The 22,032-nt window shown below is 53.0% G+C and overlaps 1 protein-coding gene and 2 long non-coding RNA genes across 6 annotated transcripts in view; 1 reads left to right on the top strand and 2 right to left on the bottom strand.

Annotated features, from left to right (window-relative positions):
- The window catches only part of LOC137226230 (uncharacterized), a 22,785-nt gene extending 12,777 nt beyond the window's left edge, over positions 1–10,008 (bottom strand). Inside the window, exon 1 of the long non-coding RNA XR_010944256.1 lies at positions 9,467–10,008. This is a non-coding gene — a long non-coding RNA (uncharacterized lncRNA). The remainder of the gene's footprint in view (positions 1–9,466) is intronic.
- SLC11A1 (solute carrier family 11 member 1) lies at positions 8,746–17,787 on the top strand. Of its 2 annotated transcripts, XM_067740606.1 has the most exons (15): positions 8,747–8,856; positions 9,369–9,502; positions 10,288–10,410; positions 10,706–10,825; positions 11,745–11,851; positions 12,295–12,365; positions 12,706–12,773; positions 12,954–13,109; positions 13,708–13,866; positions 15,256–15,345; positions 15,473–15,592; positions 16,033–16,182; positions 16,644–16,717; positions 17,131–17,284; positions 17,425–17,787. In XM_067740606.1, exons 1-15 carry the CDS (start codon positions 8,850–8,852, stop codon positions 17,530–17,532), a joined length of 1,641 nt encoding a protein of 546 aa, XP_067596707.1. In that variant the 5' UTR covers positions 8,747–8,849; the 3' UTR covers positions 17,533–17,787. The 2 variants fall into 2 exon arrangements, with proteins under 2 accessions (XP_067596708.1, XP_067596707.1); XM_067740607.1 differs by lacking the exon at positions 17,131–17,284 and having other exon boundaries at positions 8,746–8,856.
- LOC137226228 (uncharacterized) lies at positions 17,768–22,032 on the bottom strand. Of its 3 annotated transcripts, none has more exons than XR_010944253.1 (4): positions 21,176–22,032; positions 20,518–20,615; positions 19,662–19,920; positions 17,768–18,860 (listed from the first exon to the last, which is right to left on the bottom strand). It is a non-coding gene; the product is annotated as an uncharacterized lncRNA (long non-coding RNA). The 3 variants fall into 3 exon arrangements; XR_010944254.1 differs by lacking the exon at positions 21,176–22,032 and adding an exon at positions 20,801–20,947; XR_010944252.1 differs by lacking the exon at positions 21,176–22,032 and having other exon boundaries at positions 20,518–20,947.

The following is a 22,032-nucleotide window of genomic DNA, read 5'->3' as shown; positions in this document are numbered from 1 at the left end:
CTTGTTGCAGAGCACGAACTCTAGGCACATGGACTTCAGTAGTTGTGGCGCATAGGCTCAGTAGTTGTGGCGCACGGGCTTGGTTGCTCCGCGGCATGTGGGATCTTCCTGGACCAGGGCTCAAACCCATGTCCCCTGCATTAGCAGGCGGATTCTTAACCACTGAGCCACCAGGGAAGCCCCTGCTGAGCGCTCTTGCATCATGTGACTTGAGAAGGAGTCTGCCACTTCCCTGCCTGCTCTGTGACATCCATTTCAAGACCAGTTTGTTTTTAGATCGTATCATTTGTCCCCAGAACTCCTATGACCCCCCTCTCCTTGCTCCATAGTCCTAAGCTATATATGTCTCTGAACAAAGAAAAAACAAAGATTGAGCACTCGTGACATGCCAGGCACTGGACTAGGGTGTGGGGATGCTGTGGGGGTATCAAGACCAAGCCCCACCTGCATGACACAGAGTCCATTCAGAAGGAAAGAGACATCAGCCAAGGCTCCCGTGGATGAATGTGTGAGTGTAGACCATGCAAAGTGCTACCTGCAATATTAGAGTGTTTAATGTGACTTGATCTAGTGTTGAGAACCCAGGGAGGCAAAGGGAAGGGAATAGTAATAATAAGAGCAAGCCCTATGCAGCACTTACTATTCTAATCCCTCTACACATAAGTCATGTGATTCTCACAATACCCCTATGAGGTGGGTTCTATTATTACACCCATTTTACAGATGAAGGAAAGGCTAAGGTCAAGGCCACGCAACTGGTTAGTGGCAGAACCAGGATTTAGACCCAGGGAGCCTGGCTCAAGGCTATATGTGAATCCACTCTGATAAATAGATCAGAGGTGGCTCTCTGGAGACAGATCCCAGAACAGAGAAGAGGCATCGTCCTGCTTTAGATCCATCCAGAGTAGTGTTGACTGTACACTGTCTTTCCCCTTCCCCAGGTACCCAGACACTGCCCCATTCCCTACTGCATTGTCACTGACAGCTGCTTCAGTGCTTTGAATTGCCGGGGTAGACAGGGAAGGCATTGTGCTATGGGAGCATACAGTCTAGCCCTGGAGAAATCAAGGAAGGCTTCCTGGAAGAGGTCACACCATAACTGAATCCTGAATGACAAGAGGCTGTTTGCCAGGCAGAGTTGTTTGAGGAGGAAGCAACATATGCCAAGGCATGGAGATGAGAGGGAGGGAGCATGGAATGTCTGAGCTACTGCAAGGGGTTCAGGACAAGATGGTCTTGTCCTGACAAGAACGCAACTAAAGTGTTGCCCTCTGTCTGGGAGCCTAAGAGGCCCTGGAAGTGGGTTAGGCAAATACTTGAATGCCTGCCTGTTTCTGCGCTTTTTCTTCCCACCAGAAGCCATAATACAAGCAAATAAACTAAGAGCAATGCTATAGATCAATGGAGCCCTAAAAAGAGAGTCTTACATTTTGACATTTGACAACAAAATTAAAAAACAGGGCTGATAATGCCCTTGGAAGGTGCAGATTTGACCTTCTGAATCTCTGTCGTGCTCCTCCCTTCTTTTGGTTAAATCTGCTGTTTCCCCAACACCAGCATTCCCACTAAAACTCATTCTTGGGGGCTTCCCTGGTGGCGCAGTGGTTAAGAATCCTCCTGCCAATGCAGGGGACACGGGTTTGAGCCCTGATCAAGGAAGATCCCACATGCCACGGAGCAACTAAGTCTGTGCGCCACAGCTACTGAGTTTGTGTTCTAGAGCCTGTGAGCCACAACTACTGAGCCCGCGTACCACAACTACTGAAGCCCGCACACCTAGAGCCTGTGCTCCACAACAAGAGAAACCACCGCAATGAGAAGTCTGCACGCCACAACCAAGAGTAGCCCCCGCTCGACACAACTGGAGAAAGCCTGTGCACAGCAACGAAGACCTAACACCGCCATAAATAAATAAAATAAATAATTTTTTTAAAAAAACCATTCTTGTTTAGTTTGATCATTTCCCCATTTTGTTTTAAGATATATTGCATCAGAATTGTCCTTTGTTATTTTTTTAAATAAATTTATTTATTTTACTTATTTATTTTTGGCTGCATTGAGCCTTCGTTGCTGCATGCGAGCTTTCTCTAGTTGCAGTGAGCCGGGGCTACTCTTCATTGCAGTGGCTTCTCTTGTTGCAAAGCACGGGCTCTAAGCGCATGGGCTTCAGTAGTCGTGGCTCGCGGGCTCTAGAGCACAGGCTCAGTAGTTGCGGTACACAGGCTTTGTTGCTCCATGGCATGTGGGATCTTCCTGGACCAGGGCTTGAACCCGTGTCACCTGCATTGGCAGGCGGATTCTTAACCACTGTGCCACCAGGGAAGCCCTATCCTTTGTTATCTAGTCATCACAAATGCCCCATGTTTGAGCTACACTGCATCCAAAGCCTCTGGTGGATGAGACTAAGAATTAAACCACCATGTGCAGCAATGTTTTTAACAGAAAATGTATTTGGAGTTCTGAAGAACTGACAGTGACCAATGACATTTTGGAACCCAATTTACAAAAGCAACTAACTGCGCCGTGCTAGGCGCATTTCTTGGGCCTCACACAAATGTTTCGGGGTATTTTCATCGCCCCTACTTCACAGGTGAGGACACTGAGGGCCTAAGAAACTTGACCAAGTCATCGAGCTAGTAAGAAAGATTCACACCCAGGCCATTTGATTCCAGAGACTCTGACTCTGGTGGATTTTTTTTTCTTTTGGCCACGCCACATGGTTTGTGGGATCTTAGTTCCCCGACCAGGGATTGAACCTAGGCCCTCAGCAGTGAAAGCCCTGAGTCCTAGCAACTGGACCACCAGGGAATTTCCCTGGTGGATTTTTTTTAAATCAATTTTATTAAAGTATAATATTCATTCAATAAGACTTTTCCTTCACTTTAAAAATTGAGATAATTGCAGATTCACACGTAGTTGTAGGAAATAATTCAGAGAGATCTCATGTACATTTTACCCACTTTGTCCCATTGGTAACATCTTGCAAAATGTTAATATAATATAATATTACAGGGACTTCCCTGGTGGCACAGTGGATAAGAATCTGCCTGCAAATGCAGGGGACATGGGTTCGATCCCTGGTCCAGGAAGATCCCACATGCCACGGAGCAACTAAGCCCGGGCGCCACAACTACTGAGCTTGTGCTCTAGAGCCTACGAGCCACTACTACTGAGCCCGCGTGCCACATCTACTGAAGCCCATGTGCCTAGAGCCCATGCTTGCAGCAAGAGAAGCCACTACAATGAAGACCCAATGCAGCCAAAAATAAATAGAATTAAATATTTTTTAAAAATTCAATATTAAAACCAGGATTTTTTCCACTTTTTTCGGTGGTAAAATATACATAAAATGTACCCTTTTAACCACAATTCTGCAACATTAAGTACATTCACATTATTGTACAACCAACAACCATCACCACCATCTGTTTCTGGAACATTTTTATCATCCCAGACAAAAACTCTGTACCCATTAAATAATAACTCCCCTTTCCCCCCCTCATCCCCTGGTCCCTGGTAATTATCATTCTACTTTCTGTCTCTATAAATTTGCCTCATATAAGTGGAATCACACAAAATTTGTCCTTTTGTGACTGCTTATTTCAGTTAGCATAATGTTTTCAAGGTTCATCCATATGATAGCAATATATCAGAATTTCATTTCTTTTTAAGGCTGAATAATATTCCATTGTATGGATATACCACATTCATTTATTCATCTGTTGATGGACATTTGAGTGGTTTCCTCCTTTTGGCTATTGTGAAAAGTGTTGGTCTGAACACAGGTGTACAAGTATCTGTTTGAGTCTCCACTTTCAACACAACCAGGATAGAACTTCCCTGGTGGCTCAGTGGTTAAGAATCCACCTGCCAATGCAGGGGACACGGATTCGATCCCCAGACCGGGAAGATCCCACATGCCACAGAGCAACTAAGCCCATGCGCCACAACTACTGAGCCTGTGCTCTAGAACCCATGAGCCACAACTACTGAGCCCACATCCTGTGACTACTGAAGCCCGCACGCCTAGAGCCCGTATTCTGCAACAAGAGAAGCCACCGCAATGAGAAGCCTATGCACCACAACGAAGAGTAGCCCCTGCTCGCCGCAACTAGAGAAAGCCCACACGCAGCAACGAAGACCCAATGCAGCCAAAAATTTAAAAAATTAAAAAAATAAAAAAGAATACAACCAACATATTGACCTTAACAAAATGCACTGCTCTTTTTCAGATATCCCCAGTTTTACTTGTACTCATGTGTGTGTATTAAGTTCTGTACAGTTTGTCATATGCGTAGGTTTGTGTATCCTCCACCAAGGTCAAGGTACAGAACAGTTCCAATACCACAAGGATCCTTCAAGTTATCTTTTCAGAATCACACCTACATCCCTCTCCACCCCCGACCTCACCCATCTCTACTGGCTGCGACTTAGTAGCAAAAGGATAAAAGTAGTAAATCTGACCTTCATTTCCAAAATTTTGTCATTGCAAAAATGTTATATAATGTAATAGTAAAACGTAAACTTTTCAGATTGACTTTTTTCACGTAGCATGATTTCCTGGAGATTCATCCAAGTTACTGTGGTATCAGTAGTTTGTTCCTTTCACTGCTAAGTAGTAATCCGTGGTTTGTACCGCAGTTAGTTTTACCATTGTCCTGTTGAATGACATCTAGACTAATTCTAGTTTTTGGCTATTAGACATAAAGCTGCTATAAACATTCATATACAGGTTTTTGTATGAACACAAGTTTTAATTTCTCTGGGATAAATGTATACCATAGTATATGGTATGAGTACCATAGTATATTCTATGGTATGGATGTCCCGTAGTTTGGTTAACCATTCACCCGTTGAAGGATGGTATGGGGTTGTTTCCAGTTCGAGCTATTATGAATAAAACTGCTCTAAATATTTGTGTACAGATTTTTGTGTGAACATGAGTCATCATTTCTCTGGGGGAAAAAAAAAAGCCCAGGCGTGCAGTTGCTGAATCCTATGGTAGTTGCAGGTTTAATTTTATTTTTTTAAGATTTTTTTTGATGTAGACCATTTTTAAAGTCTTTATTGAATTTGTACAATATTGCTTCTGCTTTATGGGGTTTTTTATGTTTGTTTGTTGTTTTGGCCGTGAGGCATGTGAGATCCCAGCTCCCCGACCAGGGATCGAACCCACACCCCCTGCATTGGAAGGCGAAGTCTTAACAACTGGACCGCCAGGGAAGATCCTGCATCTTTAATTTTTAAAGAAATTACCAAACTATCTCCAGAGTGGCTGTACCATTTTACATTCCCACCAGCAACATATCAGTGATCGACCTAGTTTCTCCACATCCTCACCAACATTTGGTATTGGGACTATTTTTTATCTTAGCTATTCTGCTAGTCGTGTAGTGATATCTCATTATGATTTAATTTGCATTTTCCTAATGGCTAATGACGCTGAACATCTTTTCATATATTTGTTTGCTATCTGTACATCCTGTTTGGTGAAATGTGTGTTCATGACTTTTGCCCATTTCTTTTTTGTTTGGTGTTTTGTTTTGGATTGGTTTTTTTGACCACGCCGCGAGGCTTGTGGGATCTCAGTTCCCCTACCAAGGATTGAACCCAGGCCACAGCAGTGAAAGCACTGAATCCTAACCACTACACCACCAGGGAACTCCCTGCCCATTTCTAATTGGATTGTTTGTGTTTTCACTCTTGAGTTTTAAGAGATTTCCCTATTTCTGGATACTGGCTTAGTTGCTCCATGGCAACTTGAACCCGTGTCACCTGCATTGGCAGGCGGATTCTTAACCACTGTGCCACCAGGGAAGCCCTATCCTTTGTTATCTAATCATCATCGTCAGATATGTGGTTTGCAAATATTTTCTCTGAACCTTTAGCTTGTCTCTTCATTCTCTTAACAGGGTCCTTCACAGAGCAAAAGTTTTTAATTTTGATGAGGACCAATTCATCATTTTTCCCTTTATAAATCATGCTTTTGTAAGTGTCAAGTCTAATGAATCTTTGTCTGGTTCTAGATCCTGAAGATTTTCTCCAATTTTTTTTTTTTTTTTTTTGGCCTCGCCAAGTGGCTTGCGGACCTTCGTTCCCCAACCAGGAATGGAACCCAAGCCACAGCAGTGAAAGCGCTGAGTCCTAGCCACTGGACCACCAGGGAATTCCCTCTCCTACTTTTTGTCTAAAAGCTTTAGTGTTAAATTTACATTTGAGTCTGTGATCCATTTTGAGCAGATTGGCCTTCATGCAATTTCACTGCACGCATGCAGGGTTTAATATTCAGCAACAATTCCAGATCCGAGGGGACGACTATGCAGATTTCTGGAGCTCTGGCTCATGTAGACACTCTGCCCAGAGACCTCTGCTCTTAACCGTTACACACACTGCCTCCTCTGTAAGGTAGAGGTTGTGGAGGGTATCGATCAGTCATTAATCAGTTATACTCACCGAGTTCCTAACTATAGGGAAGGCCCCACAAAAGATGCAAAGAGGAAGACAGGATGCTGTCTTAGTCAGGTTTCTCCAGAGAAACAGAACCAATGAAAATATAGATGATAGATATAGATAGATAGATGATAGATAGATAGATAATAAGGAATGGGGTCATGTGAGGATAGAGGCCAAGAATCTCTAGATTTGCAAGCTGGAGAGCCAATGGCATATATAATCCCAGTCCGAGTCTGAAGGCCTGAGAAACAGGTGGGCCGGTGGTGTAAATTCTAGTCCAACCCAAGTCTGAAGACAGGAGAAGACCAGTGTCCCAGTTCAAAAGCAGTCCTCAGGGAGAGAGAATTCTCCCTTACTCAGCCTTTTGTTCTCTTCGGGTCTTCAACTGGTTGGATGATACACGATTAGGGAGGGAAATCAGACTTACTTAGTCTACTAATTAAAATATATATATGTATATTTTTTTTGCGGTACACGGGCCTCTCACTGTTGTGGCCTCTCCCGCTGCGGAGCACAGGCTCCGGACGCGCAGGCCCAGCGGCCATGGCTCACGGGCCCAGCCACTCCGCGGCATGTGCGATCTTCCCGGACCGGGGCACGAACCCGTGTCCCCTGCATCGGCAGGCGGACTCTCAACCACTGCGCCACCAGGGAAGCCCTGATTAAAATATTAATCTCTTCCAAAAACACCCTCACAGACATACCCAGAATGTTTGACCAAATTACTGGGCACCCCATGGCCCAGTCAAACTGACACAAAAAACGAAACCATCACAGCATCCTACCCCAGCCCCACCCCACAGCCACCACCACGTGAGTCCAAGATAGCGACTGCAAACCTGTGTAAACCCTAGAGGTCAAGGATGGTGACCATACCTCGAGCAACAGGACTGCACAGCGAGCGACAAACCCCAGTGCAGTTCCCTCCTCTCTGACACGCCATTCACCCCCCTACCCGCACCCACATCTCTCCTGTCCCTCCAGCCTCTTCAATCAACAAGGAGCCAGGAGATTGGCTGCCTCCCCCCATCCTGGTTTCCTAAGCTTTGGCTCAAGTTTTTGACTCAACGTGGGGATACATCATATCCCAGATCAGGTCTGGATGTGAGAACCTGCCCCAATTTTCTCTGAGTCCTGAAGTTGCAGACTTTGGAGTTGGAAACCCCATGACAATTCAAGGTCTGAATCTTCTTGGCAGAAAAGAAAGGCTGCAGGGCATGGCAGGGAGAAGACTCTGAAGGAGGTAAGTGGGGGGATAAAGGAGCTGGCAGCTGGCAAGGAGAAGAGACTGGGAGCTGGAACGGTCTAGAGGTAATAGATTGGTCACCCTCAAGTGGAACCCAGCCCATAGAAATGTATGTTTAGATTACACAATATTTTCAAAACCTTGTAGCCTAGTATTCAAAAAGCATATGTTGCATACATTTTCCAGCATCCTTGACAAGTCAGAGGACATGAGGACAGTGGACCCACATTTCCACATGACAGTTGTTTGGAACTCTGTAAGCACTGCCCTCTTCAGACAGAGTTTATGACCTTTGTTTTGCTACAGTCCACCACTCCCTATTACCGTACCCCCCCCCCCCCACAGCGGAGGCTTGGCATCTTTTGTCATTCAGTCCTGAGCTGGCACTATTTTTCTCATTCCCAACCTGTCTCATAGCTCATCTTACCTGCCTGGCCTCCTTGGACACCTAAACTTTTAACCACTTAGCTAGTCTGAGCCCTTCCTTTAACAGAAGAAACAAGATCAGAGACAGGACATGATCTGGTGACAATGTCAAGTGGATCGCTGGCAGAACAAGGACCAGAATTCCAGTGCCCCTTTCTTCTGAGGATCTCTTTGGCCTGAATCTTCAATGCATGTCCCTGTGGCAGTGCCTGGAAGGTCTTTCCCTCTGAGGCACTCAGTGGGAAACTGAGGTCGAGGTAGGCATCAGAACTCCCTTCCTCCCATTAGGCCAACCACTGGCCATGGGACTCAAGAATGAAAAGGAGAAGGGTCTGATTGTGCAGGGTGAGAGAAGGTGGAGGAAGGGGGCAGTCACGTGATCTAGACATGAATGTCCAAATGGCAGGAAGTGTCTGAAATCAGAGCTAACTTGGGAGGCACAGAACTCGGGGTGCCTGGAAGGGAGCCATAGGAGTTGTGGGACTCAGGCCAGGAGGGGAGCAAATGGCCATACCGTGGTCACCCAGACCCTTGCACCAGAGCTGGCCACTTCTGCCCTTGGAAAGTGTTTCACAAGGCTCCGTGCGTGTGAGAACAGCCCAGCTCAGCTGAGGATGGGTAAGAGGGTGTGGACTCACACACTCAGCAGTACCCAGAGAGGAAGCGTAGCCAGAAGGGTTGCCCAGCACATCACTTGTGCAGAGTGCCTGAGTCTGCGGTCCTCATGACAGGTGAGCGGCCCCCTCCGGGGACAGAGTCTGAATGGGGGTGGGGGGGGAGTCAGGGGGGCAAGGACACCGGCCTGAGGCTGGGTTCTTCACATCCCCAAGGGCAGAGTGCCCCCTTGCCTCATCTCTGTGGGTCTGGAACCCCTGGGGCCTCCTTGGCTGCTGGAGGTGGCAGGGATGAGGCCAAGGGGCACACACGGTGGGGTCAGCTTTCCCTCCTCAGAGCCCACGTCCCTCTCCACATCCTCTGTGACGAGAGAGATCTGGGTCTGGGAATCTCTGCACTCACACGGAAGGAGGGTAATCATGAAGGCCCCGCTTCTCACACATCTTCTGTAATGTTTGGTCCGGGGTGGAGGCGGTGGACCCAAGATGGGAGTCAAGGCCTCCTGTTCAGTTGGGCCTTCATTTCTCCACTTTGCCAAGAGGAGGTGTGGGAAGAGGACAGATGGCTTTAATCCTGGGCCACCAGAAAGAGGCGTGTCACTCACCAAGGCTCATGGGGCCCCTTGCAGGTGACACAGGCCCCCCAAAGCTCAGCAGGACCAGATATGGTTCCATCTCTAGCCCACCCAACCCGGGGTTACAGCAAGAACCTCCCGGAGGGACCTACCTGAGCAAGAAGATCCTCATCCCAGATGCAGAACCGGTGAGGATGCTGGAAACTTCCTGGGGTCTTTCGGGATGGACAAGACCACATGGGATCTCACAGGGGGAGAGGGGTCCCTTCCAGCTCTGAGCAGCCTTGATGGACAACGGCAACCGCTGCCTCCCTGCTTCTGTCCCCAGTGCTTAGCTGGGGCACTTAATATTTGTCTAAAAATTATCAAGTGGCTTTCTAGATGAATCTCAGCTTTCCTAGGAAGGGAAAGGGACCTGGGGTGAATTCCGGTTGGAGCCTCAAGGATTTGTTGTAACATTTAAGGAAAGGACACAGACAAGGGCATCGGGAGACGTGGAGCCTGCCGGCTGGCTTCTAAGAGACTATCACCCTGCATTCCCAGAATCTTTAGCAGATGCCCAGGCTGCTAGGCTAACCCCCGGAATGGGGGTGGGGAGACCCTAGGCTCAGTGGACTCCAGAGAGGAGGCCCTGTGGTCTGAGAAGGGACTGGGCAGGGAGGCCTGACCCAGGAAAGCTCCCCTCTGGGCTCTGAGGATCTGCTGACTCAGGGCCTGCCCGAGGCAGGCTAGTCAAGTGTAGACCACAGAACCTGACCGATCCAGAAAGCTGATCTGCCGTGACTCAGCAAATCCTGAGTTCCTCCCACCCCCTGTGCTCCACTACCCCCCACCCCAGGGTGGCAGCTCCATGGCCCAGGGCAGGGCTGGCCAGCCTGGGCCCATGAGCCCAGAGGGGCTCACCTGGGGGCTGGCCATGGCCAGCGGCCCCCAAGCCTGTGTCCAAGACCCCTCACTCCACTTCCCTCCACAGGGCACGTTCAGCCTGCGGAAGTTGTGGGCCTTCACGGGGCCCGGTTTCCTTATGAGCATTGCTTTCCTGGACCCAGGAAACATCGAGTCGGATCTTCAGGCCGGGGCTGTGGCTGGATTCAAAGTGATTGAGTCGGGGCACGGTGGGGAGGGGGTGACCAGGCTAAGTGGGTGGAGACCCCCAGCTTGCCACGTTTCCCCAGAGTGGCCTTCATGGCCAGTGTTCCTGGGAACAGGTGTTAAGTTCAAATGGACCACAAAAGGGTCCCCAAAGCAGCCCTGCGGGAGTGGGGGGGTGTCTTCTAGCTCCATCTCCCCAACTCATTCCCCAGAGGGTGTCCTTGGTTAGAGGGTCCCAGCAGCTCAGGGCTTATCAGACTGGTCCCTCTGGCTGACGGCCTCTTCCTGGCTTCTCACAGCTGCTCTGGGTACTGCTGTGGGCCACCGTGTTGGGCTTGCTCTGCCAGCGACTTGCTGCCCGGCTGGGCGTGGTGACAGGCAAGGACTTGGGCGAAGTCTGTCATCTCTACTACCCTAAGGTGAGCTTGGTGCCCCTGGACAGGAAGCACCTGAAGAGGTGACTTGCCCAAGGTGAAAAACAGGAGGGCATTGGTTGGGGTGGGCACCGGGGACTTGGCCGTCAGTGTCCACGCAGGCCAACAGAAATCACGCCACTAGATATTTCAAAGGTATCTAATGCAGGGATGCAGTCACGAAGGTGTTGAAAGAGCTGGAGGAGCAAGGGAAGGAGGTGTTACCCAGAGATCAGAAAGCTGCTGGACAGGAGCCCAGGGGCCATCATTCGCACCCAAGCTTCTAGAGGCATTGCCGCTACTGCTGACTGGAGCCCATGTTGCCTGGTGCCCTTGCTGGTGCGAGCTCCAGAAGGGGGGGGGGGTAAAAATGATGTCTCCCTGCCTTTCCATTTCCTTTAACTATTTCCTACTGTTGACCTAAAACAAATAGATTGCTAGATACTTCTCCAACAAAGATGGGTTGAGAATCATAACTGGGGAGAGAATCATAACTGGGGAGTCTGAAGCCATGGGGAGCCACGTGCAAGTCTCCGCACAGCAAAGGAAGGAGAACACTTTTATGGAGGGGAAAGGGAATTTGGGAGGCCGATAGTCAACAAAGAGTCCATGGCTTTTCAGTGGCTGAGTCCTTGCCGGGAATGAAGAGGAGTCTTTCTTCTTCCTGTTGGGCTCTGCTATCTTCGCAGGGCGTGGGAGCTTCCCCTTCTCATCTCCCGACTCTATTTAATTGAGGCTTCTGTTGATTAATTTTACACCATGAAAACCTAACTGGAAGCCCGCTGGCAAGGCAGACTTGCAAATGTAGTTTGCAGGCTTCCAGCCCAGGAGTATAGAGCCGGGTACAGAAAGGTCAGTCAGTGTAGGTCTGAGACAACAGACAAATAATTGGTCCAGCCTTAATGACGGGATTACCTCCCCCTAGGTGCCCCGCACCCTTCTCTGGCTGACCATCGAGCTAGCCATCGTGGGCTCAGACATGCAGGAAGTCATTGGCACAGCTATCGCATTCAATCTGCTCTCAGCTGGACGGTACTCTGGAGGGGCCCCAGCTCTTCAGTCCAGGGCTGGGAACAGCGGCTTCTTCCTCCCCAGGCCTTCTATTTCCCTGTGTCCATTTCATCCTCCAGTCACCTCTGACTCAGAGCTATTGCCCAATTTGCCGGATGGGGAAGTGGAGACCCAGATATGTAAAGTGACTTGTCTCAAATCACACAGATGTCGGTCACCATGCAGCCTTCAGGACTGCAGCCCCAAGCTCCCTACCACGCTGGTCCTCCACACAGCTTGGCCCTTCCTAGCGTGTATGTGGCATTTTCCCATCTCTAGCACACTCCCACTCCCCTCTCCCTTAGCTGTCTGGGGCCATTTGAGTGCCTGCTCCCAGGAAGCCACATTCTACAGTCTCCAGCCCTGAGGAGGGAGTTCCAGACTCCTGGACCGGGCGGGGCTGACGCAGGCCACTCTGGTTTCAGAATCCCACTCTGGGGTGGTGTCCTCATCACCATCGTGGACACATTCTTCTTCCTCTTCCTCGATAACTATGGTGGGTGTGCCTCTCATCCCATAGGGGACTTGGCGAGGGGGGGGACTGGCAATGAATGTAGGAGCTGATGCTCTGCTGAATTGGGAGAAGTGCTCCTAGCAGCCCCACTCTGACTGTACGGCCTTGAGCAAGTTACTTAGACTTCTGTTTCTTCATCTATAACACGTGGATAGTAGCACAGAGGCCACAGGGCTGTGGTGGGGCTGCACCGAGCGCTATATGTTAAGCACTTGGCACAGTGCCTGGAACAAAGTGCTCAAGATACCAGCCATTAATAATTGTTTATGTTATAATTTTGGTTGTTTGGTTTTTCGGTTCTGCCCCTTTGTTCTCCCCCTAGGGTTGCGGAAGCTGGAAGCCTTTTTTGGATTTCTTATTACCATTATGGCCTTGACCTTCGGCTATGAGGTGGGAAGCCGTACCAGTACCATGTCCCCACACCAAGGCCACCCCACTCCGCCCCATGCAGAGCCTGAGAGGAGCAGGGAGCGGACCTTAGCCACGCTCCCTAGTGGCCAGGGTTGGGGTAGAGGGTGAGAATGGCTGCTCAGGGGTGGGGTGGAGCCTGACCGAGGCTCCTCTCCACAGTATGTGGTGGCACGTCCTGCTCAGGGAGCACTTCTTCGGGACCTGTTCCTGCCCTCGTGCCCTGGCTGCGGCCAGCCCGAGCTGCTGCAGGCCGTGGGCATCATTGGCGCCATCATCATGCCCCACAACATCTACCTGCACTCAGCCCTGGTCAAGGTGAGCAGACTGGAGGGGAGGGAGACATGCTTTCTCCCTAAGGGCCACACCGGCTCCGCCCCCAAGGCTGGGGCCCCGCCCTTTTGGCTCCCAACTCTGTGAATTTAGGAGGGAAGTGAATCACTCTTTATTCAATATGTAATAATAGAGGGTCTACTGTGTGCTGGGAGCTGGGGGTCAGTGATGAAGAGACAGATAAGTCCTCTGCCTTCTTAGAGCATGCATTCTAGCAGGAGAGACAGACCATGGGCAAGTAAACAATAAAGGAAAGAAATGGATTGTGAAAGGTGCTCTGAAGGAAACAACACAGAGAAGTATGATGGAGAATGACTGGGGAGGGGGCTCCTTTAGAAAAGGAGTCAGCCAAGGCCTTTGAAACATGAAGGATGGGAAGGAAGACCAGGGGAGAAGAGATTCTAAGCAGAGGGACTGGCAAGTGCAAAGGTCCTGAGGCAGAAACAAAGGCCTATCCCAGACAGCCATGTAGGGGGCTTTAGAAAGAACTGGGGTTTGGGGGGAACATAGGTAGAGGTGTGAGGGTAGAGAATGTTGGGATGACTCAGGGACTTCGGTGCTTCCCTCCCTTTGACTTTCATAGTCTCGAGAGATAGACCGGACCCGCAGGGCAGACATCCGAGAAGCCAACATGTACTTCCTGATTGAAGCCGCCATCGCACTGTCTGTCTCCTTCTTCATCAACCTCTTTGTTGTGGCTGTCTTTGGGCAAGCCTTCTACCAGCAAACCAACCAGGCTGCGGTGAGGCACACCCCATGCCCACATGCCCTTCAGGCTTTGCTGGGGACTCCAAAGAGTGCAGCTAAGCCCTTCGAGTCTCTGTCCTGTACTCCAGGCACTGGTAGGGGAGGGAGTCTGCGACCCTGGCCTCTGGCTGGGAGCCCCTTCCCCACCCCACTGGGGAGACACGCATGTAGGCTTGCACGCGGTCAGCCCCACGCCAGGGGCTACAAGGCACAGACGTCCAGGGGAGGTGACTGGCGGGAGGAGCTGAGTCTTGGAGGATCCAGCATTCCAGCTGCACCTTGAAGGATGGGCAGGATTTGCCCAGCAAACTGTAGGGAGGGCATTCTGGGAGGGGGCTGCCTGCCTAAGCACGAGCGTGGGGTCAGGAATATGCAGGCAGGCAATTTCTTTCCTTGAGTTTCTAGTGATAATCTTCATTATTAGTAGATAAACTGTCATTCATTCAGCAAAGATTTATTGAGCATTTGTTATGTATCAGCCGGTGTCTTAGGCCCTAGGAATACAGCAGCCAATGATAGAGACCTTGCCCTCTTGCAGGTTAAATTCGGAGGCAGTGAGCAAACAGGAAACAAATCAACCAATCAGTTGATCGGTTTCAAAGGAAAATATGAACGATGTTGTGAAGGAAATAAAGGGGGTGATGAAACATAACTGGGGGTGTGGTGAGGGAGGGACTGCTACATTAGGCCAGGTGGTCAGGAGAGGCCTCTTGGAGGAGGTGACATTTGAGCGGGCTCTGAAGGCGAAGGAGCCGGCCAGCTCCTCCCTGGCTCTCTGGGATCTGGGACTCTGCCTGTCGCAGTTTTTGAGTGAGTCTCTGTCCCAAGGCTCTAACAACTGCTAGCCAGTGTTGGGCGCTTACTGAACGCTGACGGGGTGGGGTGGGGATGGGACAGACTGGCCAAGCCTCCGGGGACATGGGCACTGCCACTGCCTTGCTGTGTGACCTTGTGAGGTCATAGCCCTCCCTGGGTCTCTGCTCCTTAGCATAAGGAGAGAGGTCTAAATAGGATGGCAAACCATAGTCACACATTGCCTTCGAGACCAGCCGAGTCACAGAGCTGTGGGAAGGGGGTCCCAGGTAAGGGAGAAGGGCCTGTGGGGCAGCCTGAGTCCCTGCCAGCCAATTGTCTCTCTGTGGTAATGCCAGCTCTTACAATCCAAGAGCAGCTGGAAACCAGGGTCTCATGTTAAATCTTCTCAATTGTAAATGTCAACCATTCACACTAAAGAAAAAAAAAATGTGTTAGTCACACAAAATATGTCTGGCTGGATTCAGCCCGCGGGCCACTAGTTTTCAATCCTTGGTCAAGGCTTGGAGGTCTGATTTTCCAACATTGAGTGTGCGCTTCACATCTCCTTCCTACTGCCCGGTGCCCGCAGTTCAACGTCTGTGCTAACAGCAGCCTCCACGACTACGCCAAGATCTTCCCCAGGAACAACCTTACAGTGGCGGTGGACATTTACCAAGGAGTAAGCGCGAGGCAGCGCGGGTATGGAAGGGCTCAATCCCGCGGGGCTCCTCGCCACGCCCACCTCAGAGGTAGCGTCTGCGCGAGAAGGGGCGGACCCATGGCTCTGACCACACCCCTCCCTCCAGGGCGTGATCCTAGGCTGCCTCTTTGGCCCCGCAGCCCTCTACATCTGGGCGGTGGGTCTGCTGGCCGCCGGGCAGAGCTCCACGATGACCGGCACCTACGCGGGACAGTTTGTGATGGAGGTGGGGCTGGGGCGGGCCGGGGCGGGCAGGGGACTGAGGGCAAGGCACACTACTCGGGGCTCGGACATCCGCTTCCTTGATCCTTAAGGCAGCCCAACGGGTGCCCTTATAAGCCCCATTTTACAGATGAGAAAACTGAGATTCAGCGAGATGAGGCCCGAAACTGCAAACCCAGAACTAATAGAAGCCTTTTCTCCAACACGGTTTAGTCTTCAGCAATCAGCTGTGGGAGGGGAACCCCCCCTAAAGGAGGGGAACCCCCCCTAATTTCCCCCCCATCTATCCCCTCACCACCAACTATGGACAGAGCTGCCCCCATTTCAAAGATGGAGAAACAGAGTGTTCCTCCAGGCATGAGATGGGCTGAGGGAGGATAGAGGGTCCCTCCCTTGGAACACAGTCCTGCACCCCGCCACCAAGGTGCCCACCCCACCCCCCAGGGCTTCCTGAAGCTGCGGTGGTCACGCTTCGCCCGAGTCCTGCTCACTCGCTCCTGTGCCATCCTGCCCACCGTGCTCGTGGCAGTCTTCAGGGACCTGCGGGACCTGTCAGGCCTCAACGACCTGCTCAACGTGCTGCAGAGCCTGCTGGTGAGCCTGCGGGCCCTATCACCTCCTTCCCGCTGTGGAGCCAAACAGGAACCACAGCAATCCCGCTACAGAGCCTCCCCTGCATCCCAGGCGCTATTCTAAACACACCTTATCTACAAGCCTCATGTACTCTCCACAGCCACCCCAGGGGGTAGGAACCACCACTATCCCCATTTTGCAGATGGGAAAACTGATGCGTGCAGTTAAGTGACCAGTGGCACAGCTGGGATACAAGCTCAGGCAGCCTGGGGCCAGAGCCCCCAAACACTTTCTCCTGCTTTCGAGCCCCTACAACCTTGGAAGGCAGAGAGGTGGAGAAACTGAGGCTCAGAGTGGTTAGGAGGCTTTCCCAAGGCTGCACAGTGAGGCAGAGGGTGACTGGAGCCCCGGCCTGCTCCTCCCCTCCTTACTGTATTCTAAGGGCAAGGGTCCCTCAGCCCCCTCCTCCCGCTTCTCCCCAGCTTCCCTTCGCTGTGCTGCCCATCCTCACGTTCACCAGCATGCCCGCCCTGATGCAGGAGTTTACCAATGGCCTGTGAGTACTCCGCAACCCCAGCACTGGACTTACATTACCACACTTGATCCTCACAACCACCAAGAGGTAGGAAGTCCCATTATTCCCACTACCCAGATAAGGTCAGAGAGGTTAAGAAACTTGCCGAAGGTCACACAGCTAGCTAGCAAGTGGAGGAGCCAGGACTAGAATCCTGGGCCAGGGGCTATTTCTAGAGCTTGAGCTCCTCCCCCTCACCTCAGACTCTGCTTTTGCCAAATCCTGCCAGTGTGGTGCCTGGAGGGCCCAGGAGGCAGAAGTTGGCCAGGGGTCTGCCCCAGGGCCCACAGCCCTGGGAAGCTGGCTTCGTGTATCCACCCCCCACCTTAGCTCCAGGCTGGCTGTGGGCACTGGAGGAGATGCAGCCAATCCTGAGCCTCCCTCTCGTCCCCAAGGGTGAGCAAGGCCTTCACTTCTTCCATCATGGTGCTCATCTGTGCCATTAACCTCTACTTTGTGGTCAGCTACTTGCCCAGCCTACCCCACCCTGCCTACTTCAGCCTTGTGGCACTGCTGGCCGCAGTCTACCTGGGCCTCACCATCTACCTGGTACTGTTGGGTCCGCGGGCGCCTTGGGGATGGGGGAGGCAAGGAGAAGAGACAACAGATGGAGGGCTTAGTGGGGGGATGCACTGGGGCTTCCCCAAAGGTCTTGTCCTCTCCCCTACTCATGGTCACCCCTCCTCCAGACCTGGACCTGTCTCATCACCCATGGAGCCACCCTTCTGGCCCACGGTTCCCACCAACACTTTCTGTATGGGCTTCCTGAAGAGGATCAGGAGAAGACCTCTGGATGAGCTCCCACCCAGGGCATGGCCGAGGGTGTAACGAGTGGGGCAGACTGGCCTGCTGGACCAGTGGGGGTCGGGGGTGGTGTGTGGAGGCAGCAAGATGGAGTTCTGGAAGCAGGCCAACCCTGGTTCCCCTGGTTCCATAGGGACCTGCTGTCTCCTAGTTTGGACAAGTGATTAACCTCCGGATCTCAGTGTTCTCAACTATAAAATGGGGACACCAACCTTGCAGCGGAGGTAAATAAAGCACTTTAACACAGAGCCTGGCACTTGAGACTTAAAAAAAAAAATCATTCCTAAAGTATTTATTGAGCACCTATAGGAGTAACCTGACAGACCAACCCAATTGGGGGTGGGACACAGGCTCCAAACTGGTACTTTAAAAATAGAGTCTGAAAACGATAAATAAATGCTAATTCACTTCTTATCCAAAAGAGCAGGGAAATGGAAACAGGAAAGCACAAAATCCCTGAACCATCAAGAATAGTCCCCCTCCCCGAAGGTCTGCCTCGCTCCCACTCTCGCTGGAGTGGCCTCAGCCTTTCTGTTCCACCTGAAACCCCTTTTCCAGGCAGGAAAACAGAAGCGCGGTTCTCCCCTCTTAGGGCGCCAAGTCCTAAGGAACCCAAGAGTCGGTGCCTCTCAGGCCCAATTCCTTTGCCATCTCCCCAGGGGACCAGGCGACCGGGACTCCCAAGCCGCGCAGTTAACGCTCCCTGGGCGTTGACTCCCAGCTCCCCCTAGGGACAGGGACGATCCCGAGCGCCGGTACTCCCCGCCTCCAAAGAGGAGGAGGCTGTCACTCGGGCTTCGCGCCCGGGGGCGTCGGAATCCGCCCAGGCGGGAAGGTGGGGTGAGCTCTGTGGGCGGGGAACCCCCTCGGCCGCAGGGAGCGGCCCGGCGCCCTTTCGCCCCTTGAAGGGGCTGCACTTTACAGACGCTCCCTGGGCTGTTTCTAGGCTCCCCCAAGTCCCTCCTGCCTCTTCCCGTCCCTTGGACCCCAGCCCCTGAGCTGTGGCGAGCGTCGGCGATGAGGGGCCGCCAGCCCTTTCCCCTAGATTGAGCTTGGAGTGGGCGCTGTGCCTGGAAGCACTCCCGATTTCCCGGGGATGCGGCGGGGCAGGCAGCTGGGCTCCGCGCTCCGGTTGAGGCGCTTGTTTATGAGAAGAATTTCCTCTTTCTTAAAAGGGCAACGAAACAAGTGGGGCCCTCTAAGAGGGACGGGATGGGACAGGTCTGGCTCACCCGAGCAACGGTGGAGAGGTACCTGGGCTAGAACGCCGCCCAACCTCCTTCTCCCGGCTTGTCCCTGGAGAAGATGGGGCCCCTGCGAACTGAAAGATAGGATGAATGGGGGCCAGGTAGCGGAGAAACGGGAGACCCCTTTTTTGCTTCCCTGAGGTGCCCCCAGCTGTACCCCCTGCCCACCCCTCTGGTCAATTCTGTAGGCATTAGTTGGGCGCCAGCCCTGTGCTAGACCTGGGGAAGGGAGGCACAGTCTCGAATTAAAGATGTCAGCTCTCTAGGAGCTCACACTGGGTTGGGGGGAACCTAAGTGAATGACAACAAAACACTGACGAGCCGAAGTGTGCGTCAGGCACACCTGCAACCGATGAGGCAAGGCCCACAGAAGATAAACTCCGGGACAATATTTTGAAAGCTGAATAGACATAGGGAGAGCAATCAAGGGAGAGATGAGCATGCCGGGAGTTGGGGTGGGGGGGGTCAGTGTATGCAAAAGCGAGAGACTTGCAACCTTGTTGGGAGTTCCCCAGAAGAACGGGCGGGCTGGTCATACCAATAGGCAAGTCTGGAGCTTAGAACTTGGGGTAAAGGAAGGTGAGGAGGGGAGGGGACCAAAGGGCCAGCTAAGGGTTGCTCTGGGCCTGGGTAAGGCGTTAGCGATGAAGTCAGGCCAAGGTCAGTCATATCCAGACAGGGACGCCTCCAAAAGGGCTGCTCCCTCCCCAGTAGCTCTGGTCCTCCCAGCCCCCAGGTTCAGATCTAACTAGATGCTTCATCAGCCCCTCAGGCTGGGAGTGGCCTGACACCTTTACTCTCCCCAGAAGCTTCCACCCACAACTCCATCCCCACAGACACCCCAGACCCGGCACTGCACAGGCGTCCTGACTCACTCCGCATCCACCCCGCTCTGTCGGAATGTGCACCACGGTGTGTCTCGGAGCCTGGGAGGAGGGCATCCGGCCTTTCTGCTCGGCATTCCCCCTACCCACTTGCCTGGGTTGGACCCTTACCAACCCTATTTGGCAGAGAAGGAAGCTGAGGTGCTAGATGAACAAGACACTTGTCCATAATTGCCAGACCGACCCCGGCTGAGTCCTAGTGTTTCTCGACTCACAGTCCCCATGACTTTATCCGTCCTGGGGCGCAAACCTATGAAACAGATAAAAATAAACTATACGGGTACGGCGACCCCCCACCTGCTGTAGTAGAGAGGGTAGAGAGAGAGCAGCTGGGTGTGGACTCCCCTCCTTCCTGAGGAAACCCAAAGAACCCGCCCCACCTTACTGTCCCCACAGACCCCAGACCCCCGCACTGCACGGGCGTCTGGGCTCACTCCGCATCCACTCCGCCCCGGCGGAAAGTGCACCGCTGAGCGTGAGAAGAGGGCAGGTCTCGCTGGGAGGAGACCCGCACCAGCGAAGGCTCGGAGGAGACGATGGAGGGTGAGGGGGGGAGGGTAGGAGTAGGAGGTGAAGGGAATAGCGACGGGAGGGGGGCAGCAGTGCTGCCCAGTGCCCTGTGCCCAGTGCCCTATCCCCGCGTTAGCTCCCCTGACCCTCAGTGGCACAGTCAGCCAGGTTCCAGCCTTCACAGAGGGAAAGACGAAGGGAGTGGAAAGCGAGCCGCCCTGCTCAGGCCAGGGGCGAGGCCCGGGGTTCACTCAGCCCTCCGCCGCACATTTCCTTTTGGGGTCGGCGCCGGCTGAGCATCCGGAGAGAATGCCGAGGCCCCGCCCCGGGGCCGTACCGAAGGGGAGGGGGTTCGGCGCGGCGACAGGAATCCAACCTCTGCCCCGGCCGGAGGGCTGGTCGAGTCGCTAGCTCGTCGGGACTCAGTTTCTTTATCTGTAAAATGGGTTAAAAAACGGATTGTTCTGAGAAGTAAATGAGATGAGAGGCGCAGCCAAAGCGGGACCCAGACTAAGCGCTCGCCGCAAGTTGGCGATTATCGTGATTAAATGCAATGATGGCAGCCGGCCGGCGGCGTAGTAAGATGTTCCGGAAAAACCCGAACAAACTTTTTGGCTAACCCAATAGCAGAAGGGGGGGTCGTGGAGTCCACAGGATTCACAGCCTCTGACCACCTCCTCCTCGCCCTGCTGCCCAGCCCCGAAGCTGGCGCGCCTTTGGGCGAGCGCCGCTCCCCTCGCGGGGCCTCTCGCTCCCCGGCTCCCCCCTCCGCCCGGCCTGGAGGACGTGCGCCGCGTAAGCACCCTGCGGCCGGACGGGACTGGACGCGCCAGCCCCGCCCCGCCCCGCCCCGCCCGGCGGGGGAAGGAAATGCTGAGGCGTGTTTGTCAAGGCTTGGCGTTATGAATATTTTTAAAACGTGAACACAAAATAGTAACGGCAAATGGAAGGAACTTAATAAACAGGAAAAAAAAAAAACTACCCGCAAACCTCACCGTGCATCCCACGGGAGTTTCCCTCGTGAAGAATCTGCGTGGAAACGCGGGCCCCGCGCCCGCCGGTGTGTCTGCACAGACCCGGGTGGAGCGGGTGTTCAAGGTCCTCCAGTTGACGGTGTGGTCCCCACGGTTGGGCACTGAGCCCAAAGGGATGGGGGCCCCACTGTGTGTAGCCGCCGCTTGATTTTCCCCCCTGCCCAACAGTCACATCGTGGCCGGCGTAGGGAGTAGGGGAGGGGCCTAGAAAAGCCTCTTGGAGGGGGTGTCATTTCTTCGAGGTCGGTGGGATTTGGCTGTGAGAAGTCGAAGGAGGCGCATTCCAGGCCGGGAGAACAGCAGGTACAAAGGCCCTGAGGCGTGGAGGGGCTAGGCTTCTGGCGAGAAAGCCAGGTGGCTGGAGTGGACGTGGCCGGGCGCCAGGTGAGGCGGTTGGGAGAGGTCGGCAGGGGGCATCCCGGGGCAGACAGTTGGAATTTCCACGCCCTACAACTCCGGGTTTAGGGGAAGGGGCCCGAGACTGCGGTAGGTGGTGACAGTCTTGGTCCGGTTAAGAGCCTAATTATGTGGATCTGCACAGACGTTTGAAGGTAGCAAAGAGTCTTTGCACGCTCACGACTTCCCTGCGAGATGGCCCCTAGACCGCCGGAGAGACCCATTTTACAGACTAGACGGTGTTACCCTATTTCCCAGATGAGGAAACCGAGAAGCTGCCAGCCCCCGACCCTCGGAATGTGCAGAGGTGGAGCCGCGCCGCCCTCGGGGCACTCCCGGGCGTGGGCGCTCCGGGCGGGCCCTGTCCCCTGGCCGCCCAGCGCCGGAGAATGGTGGGCCGGGTGCCGGCCCTGCCACGCAGC

This window comes from Pseudorca crassidens, chromosome 6 (genome assembly GCF_039906515.1).
Source record: "Pseudorca crassidens isolate mPseCra1 chromosome 6, mPseCra1.hap1, whole genome shotgun sequence".
In the NCBI taxonomy this organism is placed as follows: domain Eukaryota; kingdom Metazoa; phylum Chordata; class Mammalia; order Artiodactyla; family Delphinidae; genus Pseudorca; species Pseudorca crassidens.
This window is presented reverse-complemented; position numbering and strand designations above follow the sequence as displayed.